Here is a 9,145-nt window from a genome sequence, read left to right as displayed (position 1 = left end):
TGTCTTGGAGCCGGCTGGCACTGGCTCTGTTGGACATGTGGGCAACTTCTGGTGCCTTCTCACAGAAGCCACCCCTGCAGCCCCCCCCCCCCCCCACCTTGCCACATAAACCCCATACAACCATAAAGTAATTCTAGAATACAGGTCTATTTCTTAAATTCAGTAGATTTCAAAGTGTCTTAGGAACACAGTGTATGTGCTCTCACCTGCAAAGACTGGGAATTCACCGATTAAGTCTAAAGTGCTCCATTATGCATCAAAATTTTAAGAAGCCAGTTTTCTAACACAGCAAAAAGAAGATGCTCTGCAGAAAAGCAAGAACTTGTATGATTGTTTAATAGTTATGGCAATTTTTTTTTCCTGCTTTTCTGACAAAAAGCCACACCAGAAAGTTTACTTTATATTTTTTACTGTATACCAAAGTTCATTAAAGATGGTGTTTTGCTTGTATACAAGTTACTCAAAAATTGTGTCTAGGCAGACATTCATTATCAATCTGACTAAATCAAAGCATAGGCTTGTTCACCCAGGCCACAAAAATAATATTGTGTACAAGCAATAACTGAAAGAGAGCTGCAGGTTCAAGGAGTTTCCAAATATTACAAATTTTGAGATCAGGAAATAAAAATAAAATCAAATAAAAGCAGTCACAATATAAAATAGCATCTCCATGTAGCTTTTTCAAGTTTTAACTTTATTCAGGAAGTGTCACTTAGTTCAGTTTGCCTCATTCTTTGAAGCTTCATCAAAGTTTTCGACAAGATCTAGAAAAAGAAAAATGTTGAAATTAAAGTTTGACCCACTTCTGCTTTGCCAATCCCCCCCAAAGTTCTACTTCATATCAAGTGCTTACAAGGCAAAAAAAAACCCAAAAAAAACCAGCTTATAAAATACAGACCAAGTAACATACAAGAGCTTCATGGTTCATTCTTTTTGTTTAAAAAAGAAAGTTTTAGATGGTTCATTATAAAGCACAATTCTAAGAGCATTTAACTTCACCATAACCACAACTGGGCAAAGTAATACTGAAAAAGTTTCTTACCACTCTTCTTACTGAATATTAAAAAATTATGTTAGCCGTAGCTATTATTCCTACACAGGGCAAAAATACTAGCTCAAACCAATGGTCCATATCTAAGCATCACATAGTGTCTGAAAACAATGCCCACAGAAATTCTATAAGAGTGGGTGACTAGTTAATACTCTTACCGTCCTTGTCCCAAAATGTTATGCTGCACATGTTATCTCTCAGCAAAATTCACTTCCTTTTCCTCCATTGCATGCTTGTTCTTACCTGGAACTTCATCGTCATCATCACCACCAGTAGCAAGTGGTTCTTTTCCATCCACAGCTGCAAGAGCAAGCAGTTCAAAAGCATCAGTCAAGCTCACCATAAGCATCTTGATTACAGAGCCGTTTTGCTTTGTGTTTTTTGAAAACATTATCAGAGGGAGCTAAACTGCAAAGCTCTATCCAGTTCCCCTGCTGAATAAAAACAACTAACCCTTTGTTACCAATAATGCTCAAACAGCCCAGCTGGAAAGTGAGAAGATGCATGCTAAACCGTCTTGGTTCTAGATATATGTCGAGTGCCTTGCATGACAATTATTTTCAGCTAAAAGCACAGAGACTGATTTTACCAATTTCTCTTAAAAGCAGCTTGGTTTATTGACTACTCAACTCAGTGGTTCTTGAGGCTTACATATTTTACAACATTAGCAAGTTATAAGGAAATCTTAGGATCTTATGATCCTAGGCCTTCAAGGAAAACTAAGGTATAATTGTGAAGCTGCAAGTAGACACACATGACTAGAGGCACTTAAAGATATTCTTGTTCCCTGGCAAAGTCAGGGGAATATCGAACCGGATGCACAATTTTATACTTAGGTGGTTGAAGTAACCACATGTCCTGGTCCACACCTCTGCCGACTCAGTAATTTCTTAACTATTCCCATTATATTTGCCAGAGCTAGTGAGACTTAACCATGTCCACTGCAGCAGACCAATGAGCATCTGTGAAACTGCAGCAGTATAATGCTAAAAACAGATATCTCCGGTCCCTGGGTGCCTGTGCCACTACTTGTACTGCTATTCTTAGAGAGTATGAGACCACCTATCACCTCTGCTTTATCCTAATTAATCCTTCTCAATTTTCAAGAAAAGCGTGAGGAAAGAGATGGGTTTATACTAAACTTCTGAGATTGCTGTACCCTGATTTCTAGAGAATCGAAATAGATGAATGCATAAACTTTGTTCTGAAAGGGCTTGGGGCAAGGTCACTGCTAACCCTCCATTTGTTTTTTTAACAGCAGAAAGCTGTTACAGCTCGAGTGCATCTTAGTGACAAATACAACATTTTAAAAGCAAACCATGTTATTTCCTCCTAAATTGTCTGCATTCTCTCTCATCCCCAAGACCAGGTTAAGTTTACTTTAGCACCTGCAAATTCAATCATCACAGACACTTCACTCTAATGTCAAGACTTCCAAATCTAGCAGACAATGCTGAATGGAAAGGTTTGTGCAACTACTCTGGCATCCACCCAAAGTGGAAAGAAATAGCCATTTACCAGGTCATACAAAGCAAGCACTTTAAACAAGCTTCCCTAATATCAAAACTGTACAATTTAGTTTATCTAGAATATGCTCACCTTGTTATAAGAAGAGAGATCATTTTAAACCCTTCAAGTTTTCCTTTCTTTCAAGCCCCACTACTACAACAAGGAAGCCACGCAGGTGACACTAAGAAGGAGGGACCTGAGCTCCATGGGGAAAGCAGCAGTTTACCTCACCTCCTGAAGACTACTTCTGGCAGGATTTTTTTTTTTTTTTTTTTTTCAGTGGGAAGTTGACAGAAGGGAAGCATCATCAGCTTTAGGAATGGAAATAGAGTCTATCTTTGCTAGCAGCAAAGCACAGAAAGAAAAAAAAGTAGCAATCAAGTTCATAACTACCAGAAGTAGTAGGAAGTAAGTAGAAAGACCCTACATGCAGGACACAAAGAATGTTCCCAGCATCAACAAGCCTGTCTTTCACACCCAATTCTCACCTTGTAGCAGCAGCACTTTTTCCAAACACACCATCTAAGTCCCTCCTCTACTTTTCCCCACACAGTTTTAGGGAGAACAAGTGCTCAGGTTCTTTTACTAATTTAAGAATGGAATAAGGAAGTTGGTGTATCTAGCTTAATGATCATGCCAGTCCTGTTCTCTACACTGTTCTACACACACATATATTTCCTTACAAATACCGTATAATTCCCTCTTAGCTATCAAAAAGCCCATGCAAGAAGAAATACCTTCACCATACCTGCAAGGGAGCAAAGCAGTAGCAAGATGTCCGTCCTCAAGTCCCTCTCCCCGTTGTTTATGTTTCCATTGAAAGTGTCAGAACAGACATACCCAAAGTACATCTTCTTTTAAAGCCTAACTCGCCCAGAGTAACTCTACCTAGCTTTAATGAACTAGGCATGTCAAAACATGTTAGCCACACCAAGTAGTAAACTACAATGAAATCAAGACTGTCTACAACTTTCTAATCCTAGACCAGCTGCAAGATATGCTGAGAGACAGGTGCCTCTGCTTTATTCTGTTATATTCATTGTTGGATTTGAGCTATAATTAAGATCTAAGAGTTCCATTTCTTTATAAGCATTTTATAATATGCTTGCAGACAGTAACAGTGCACTGAATTTCACTCCAGCTATACAAATAAGCCACATATCATCTGCCAGCATGAAATGCATTCAAGTTTCAACTTACATTGCTTGGGTAGAGCTTCTGCCAATCTTCTTAGGCTGGTCAAACTGTCAGCTCCGAGCTGATTCAAGATGCTAGGAAGCATTTCTGTCAGCTGCTTTGTCTCAGCATGGCCGGTGATAGTGAAAGTGTTAGCAGCCAGAGATGCCTGAACTTTAGGGTTATTGAAGTGAATGACTGTTCCTTGGTTGGTAAACATATTTACCTGCAAGAAAAAAAATCCAGTATTTCAAGAAGTTTAGCATGATTTTTCAGTGTAACAGGAAACTAGCTGAAGTTCCTAAAGCTCAATAAAGACCTATTGCTAATTTACAGACAAGTTTAAAATATTACTTACCAGGAAATTAAGTTTGATACATTTTATATTTCTATACAGAAAAGCATTTTTCCCTTTGAAGCAATTACCTCTTCAATTCCAGAAATATTGTTGACACCCAGTTTCTTTAAAGAAAACTGAAGTTTCTTGTCATCTGCTGTAGCTGTTCTGTGGACAACCTTCTTCTTTCTGCGGGCAGTACCCTTTGCAAAAAAAAAAAAGTTATAAATTAATATTTAAATAGCTCTTCACAAACTCTAATCCTCATAGCCATATAACTACTCTGCAGCCATCTACAAATCAACTTTGTATACAAAGTTCTATTTCTGTGTTACAGCACACGCAACCCCACCCCTCCAACTGCACTGCAGCAGTCTTTCCCTTGCTATAAAGCAAGCTTTGCATGTTTGCAAGAAGCGTGAGGTTTTAGGAAGCGATGCACCAGAGAACATTTATTCCACAATTCTCATGAGGATTCTGCAACATCCTACTTAGAAAAAAAAAAAATTGCAAGTTTATCCTTGTCTGTTACCATAGGCATAAAACTGAAGACTGAGAACAGTTTTCAGTAATTTCTGCGGCCCATTATTTTTTCCTTAGATTATCTTTCTTAAATTGTAGCCAAATTTTGATAATAAAGAGACCATAAAGTTATCAACATATCATTACCAAATGAATATGAGAAAAACCCAAAACACTCTTTTATTCCAGACATCTCCATCTGATGAACTTACACATACAAGTTTGAAGAATACTTATTTTTAAAAAAAAAAAAAAAAAAAAAATATATATTTAAAAAAAAAATAAAATACTTCTACATAGTATTCCAGACCACCCCGGTTTAGAAAGCAAAACAAGCAAAGGTTAAGTTCCCCAACAGAAAGGTTTGAAAGAAACAACATGACATTTAGCTGTATCAGCATCCTACACAAAAATATCAAATTTCATATAATGAAGTACTACGATAGCCTTCCACCTAATTATAATATTTAGCTTGGTTTTAAGATCTGCACGCTTGCAGTGTCATGGAAGTCTTCCAGCAGAGGCAGTGTGCAACCCTTTCTCACAAGGAAGAAAAACCAAAAAACAGTACAGTGTCAAACGTTAAAAACCTCTATAGTCAATACACACACGCTGGTAACATGCGCATAATCATCAATATAATACAGCAGTTCTCTGCTTAACTAGTAACCCATACAAAGAATACACAAAATCACCAAGCTAGTTAATTACTGGATTAACCCTGATTTAAGGCTGCCTAAATCTCCAGCTAAAGGCAAAAACTTCAACACAGGAATAAAAGCTACTGGAAACTGTCAGCAAGAGTTCTGTTGAATAGCTTATACTCTAAAATATTGTGTGTACATTTCCTCAGGTATAAAAAAAATTACTAACAAATTCTTGCCTTAAAACTGAAACTGTAGTTAAAACGTTTACTAGCATACAACTATATTCAACATACTTTTTTATTGTAAATAATCACACAGCTACATATATTCGGATGTCATAATAAAATAAAAAGGTCTTCTAAACATGTTATTCTACAATAAGAGTATGACAAGTACAGAAACTCCAGCTTTGTCCTAAAAAACAAGAAGGCAGCCATAGGCATCTTAAAGATTTGCAACAAGAATTTGGAACATAGCGCTCTAATCTGTTATGAAAACTATACCTGAGATCACTTGCTGTAAGGTCTACTTCAAATCTTAAGTGTCTTCTAATATAGCCTAAACAAGAATATAGGCTACAAGTCAGCTATAATATAACAGACCGAAACAGAAAGAGATGAAGGTTCAGCTCCTACATTCTGCTTCTACTGAAGTGACTAGAGTTCCCTGCAGCAGTACAGCTTCCCCCGAGGACGGTCCAGCCAAACTCAGAGCCCTTAGGGCTGCTCCCCACACGAGTTTTCAGGATCCCTCGTCCTAGGCCCAGTGTGCAGGCAGAGACACACAATCCCAAGGGCTGGGAGGGAAGACGGCTCCTACCTTGCCGCCGATGCGCACTTGGGCCTGCAGCTTGGCGAGCTTCTCTTGGTTCATGATCGTTTCTTTCATCTGCAGAAGCAACAAAAGCTCCCGTGGAAAGCGGGTCGGGAAACACAGCGACGCAGGCCACAACAACCAGGCCCGGCAGCAGGGTAGGTGGACACAAGGGGCTCCGCAGCTACCCCTCACCACACTCACACCCCCGGCGGAAGGACCCCCCAGCCCTGCCGGGGAGGGAAGTCTACTCGCATGCAGCGCTGCCGAAGCTCAGGTCAGCTCCCCTCAGGCCCAGCCCGTAACCACCTTGCCTTGCCTTGCCTTCCCCCAACCACCACCGCCCACCGACCCGCAGCCCTCGGCCGCGCAAACAACTTCCCCCCAGTCGCCCCCCACCGTCTCCTTTGTACCCTCTTAGGGCGGAAGCAGCAGTGCTGGAACGGGGGGGAAGAAGAAAACAAGGACCCTGGGACCGGGACCAGGCACAGCACGTGGAGTGGAGCGGAGCGGAGCGAGATGGCGACCGGAAGGGAAGCACACCGCGCTGCTGCTGCCTGGACCAGGAGAGGGCGCCCTCCGTGGCAGCGAGACCTGGAGAGGTAGAGCCACCACGGGTGCGGGAGGAGTCGGGTGTGTGAAGGAGGTTGCCCTGTTTGTAGAGGGCATTAGACTCCTGTAAGTATGCTGCCGATTTATTTGTGCGGCTGAGCTGGGGTGCAAGGTAAAGCCCGCGCCCTCCCAAGGGCGGGCTCGATCCTCTTCACGATCTGATTCGGTGTGTAATTCGTCTCCACTTCCCCTCCCCCCGTTGCTTGGCAGCTTCACCTGGAAGTGTTTTTTGCTATGAACGGATACTGCACGGGCTCTGCAATGTGGCTTTTCAAGTGAAACTCTACCAGGCCATGATTGCCAAAGCCAAACCACTGAGGCTTTTTATTTTTTTTTTTTTTGTAAGGCCATGTATAACTACAGCCCATATGGCAGTTTATGTTTACTTTTGCTCTTCTTTCACCTCAGTTTTGGTAGTTTTCTTAATTTAACTTTGCATCTTCTTTTATGTTATCACTCACCCACGTGGAATTGCTTTCTGCTTGCTGTCGAACACACTCTGTGCTCTCTTTGATTCTCTCAGAGCTTTTCTCCTGTAGTGATATTTTGCATCACTGAGGTATTTTGTTTTGCCCACTCTGTAGAATCTGGTGGTGTGATAGACAGTAAACTGTTTATTCATCAAATCCCGTCAAAGATACTGGAAGCTTGTGTTATGTTACTCTATAAACTATGTAAACCTAGCCCAGGATTAATCTTAACTATTACATTGTGTAACGACCAACAGACTATACTAACAGACTATAAGTGCTTGTCTAAGTTAAAATGCTGAAGCAAGGACTTACACTGTGCAAAAGACTAAAAGGAGGGAAAAGGAAGGGGGGGTTGAGAAGGGCAAAGGGGAAGTGTCTACACTCTGTGTTACCTTATAAGGTATAAACAAAAGCTTTGTGAGACTACCCTCAGGAAAGCAAGAAATACGAGAAATTCATGACGCGAGGAAGACGCGGAGCCTTCATCCCCACGACCACCGTGAGGCAGAAAACGACCCCCTAGCAACAAGGCGCGCAGACGCAGAATACACCCTTTGACGAAACACAGATACCGGAAGACGGAGGATATAAAAAGAAAGACTTTTGGGAAGTGGGCGCGCGCCGTTGGCGGAGTTGAACTCCCCGGCCGCCCAGCGCTGTTTTGCTTGTTGCCGCTTGCTAAATAAACAATTGGAATTTTTATTGGCCCTGTCTCACATCAATTTGAGAATTTACTTATAACAGTGGGACTAATCTTATGGTTACTGGGAACTTGTGTGTCTGGCTCCAATGACCACTTTTGCCATCCAGAAAACTAAGCAGCCTTTGCAGGGTTTGGACCTGTGTTGCATAACAGGGTGCAGAAGCAGATTTATGGGGGAGATAGCCTGGTGCTCCCATCAGTGCTGTATGTGCTCTTTGAGCTACACAAGAGAGGAGAAGCCATGTTGCTCCACAGTCCTGCCCCCATCATCACTGCAACCAAATGGAATGGACCTCCTGGCATCAGTAGAAATATTACTGACCTCACCATCTCATCCTGTATTTTAAATTTGTTCTTCTCTGAGATATCCTCAATAAACTATTATCTTTGTTCTTGTTTCTGTAAGACTATCGTAGAATATCAGAATACCAGATTGTGAGGGACCTCAAGGATCATCTGGTCCAACCTTCCTTGGCAAAAGCCTGGTCTAGACAAGAAGGCCCAACACCCTGTCCAGCTGAATCTTAAAAGTGTCCAATGTTGGGGAATCCACCACTTCCCTAGGGAGATTATTCCAGGGGCTGATTGCTCTCACTGTGAAAAATTTTCCTCTTGTGTGCAATCAGAATCTCCCCAGGAGTAACTTGTACCTATTACCCCTTGTCTTTTCCATGTGACTCCTTGTACAAAGGGAGTCTCCATCTTTGTAGCCACCTGTGCTGGGTTGGGGGGGCGGGGGGGTGTGTGTGGTAGCAAGGGAGGGGGCTACAGCAGTGGCGCCTTGTGAAAAGCTTCTCGAAGCTGCCCCAGCTCTGAGTCAGACCCGCTTCTGTGCCAAGGCTGAGCCAATTAGCAACAGTGGCTGTGCCTATGTGATAACATATTTAAGAAGGGAAACCTGGGAGGAGTGGGAGTTGTGAGCAGTTGCAAGGAGGACACCTATGCAAACACCAAGGTAAGTGGAAGAAAGGAGGAGGAATGGGGGGGAGGTGTGCTGGTGCAGAGACCCCCTTGCAAACTGTGGTGCGATGACAGGGCACCCTTATGCCACCCATGGAGGTCCCCGGTGGAGCAGATATCTGCCTGCTGCCCATGGAGGACCCCATGCCAGAGCAGGTGGCTGTGCCTGAAGAAGGCTGGGACTCTGTGGGAAGAAGCAGCCCCCACTGTTGTAGTTCGGCGCTGGGAGGACTGCAACACGTGGGACAGACCCACGCTGGAGCAGGTTGGGAATGGCTGCAGCCTGTGAGAAGCGTGATAGACAGTAAACTGTTTGTTCATCAAATTCCATTAAAGATACTG

The 9,145-nt window shown here is 42.4% G+C and overlaps 1 protein-coding gene and 1 long non-coding RNA gene across 3 annotated transcripts; one reads left to right on the top strand and one right to left on the bottom strand.

Annotated features, from left to right (window-relative positions):
• Nucleotides 1–673: 673 nt before the first annotated feature.
• On the bottom strand, nt 674–6,597 carry LOC141917705 (transcription factor BTF3-like). Of its 2 annotated transcripts, none has more exons than XM_074811100.1 (6): nt 6,469–6,597; nt 6,062–6,130; nt 4,163–4,276; nt 3,761–3,962; nt 1,210–1,351; nt 674–764 (listed from the first exon to the last, which is right to left on the bottom strand). In XM_074811100.1, the coding sequence occupies exons 2-5, from the start codon at nt 6,128–6,130 to the stop codon at nt 1,242–1,244; spliced, it is 495 nt and encodes a 164-aa protein (XP_074667201.1). In that variant the 5' UTR covers nt 6,469–6,597; the 3' UTR covers nt 674–764; nt 1,210–1,241. The 2 variants fall into 2 exon arrangements, with proteins under 2 accessions (XP_074667201.1, XP_074667202.1); XM_074811101.1 differs by having other exon boundaries at nt 1,295–1,351; nt 6,469–6,592.
• On the top strand, nt 6,570–7,840 carry LOC141917707 (uncharacterized). The gene is made up of 2 exons (XR_012621413.1): nt 6,570–6,657; nt 7,574–7,840. It is a non-coding gene; the product is annotated as an uncharacterized LOC141917707 (long non-coding RNA).
• The last annotated feature ends 1,305 nt before the right edge of the window (nt 7,841–9,145 follow it).

This window comes from Strix aluco, chromosome W (genome assembly GCF_031877795.1).
Source record: "Strix aluco isolate bStrAlu1 chromosome W, bStrAlu1.hap1, whole genome shotgun sequence".
Lineage (NCBI taxonomy): Eukaryota > Metazoa > Chordata > Aves > Strigiformes > Strigidae > Strix > Strix aluco.
This window is presented reverse-complemented; position numbering and strand designations above follow the sequence as displayed.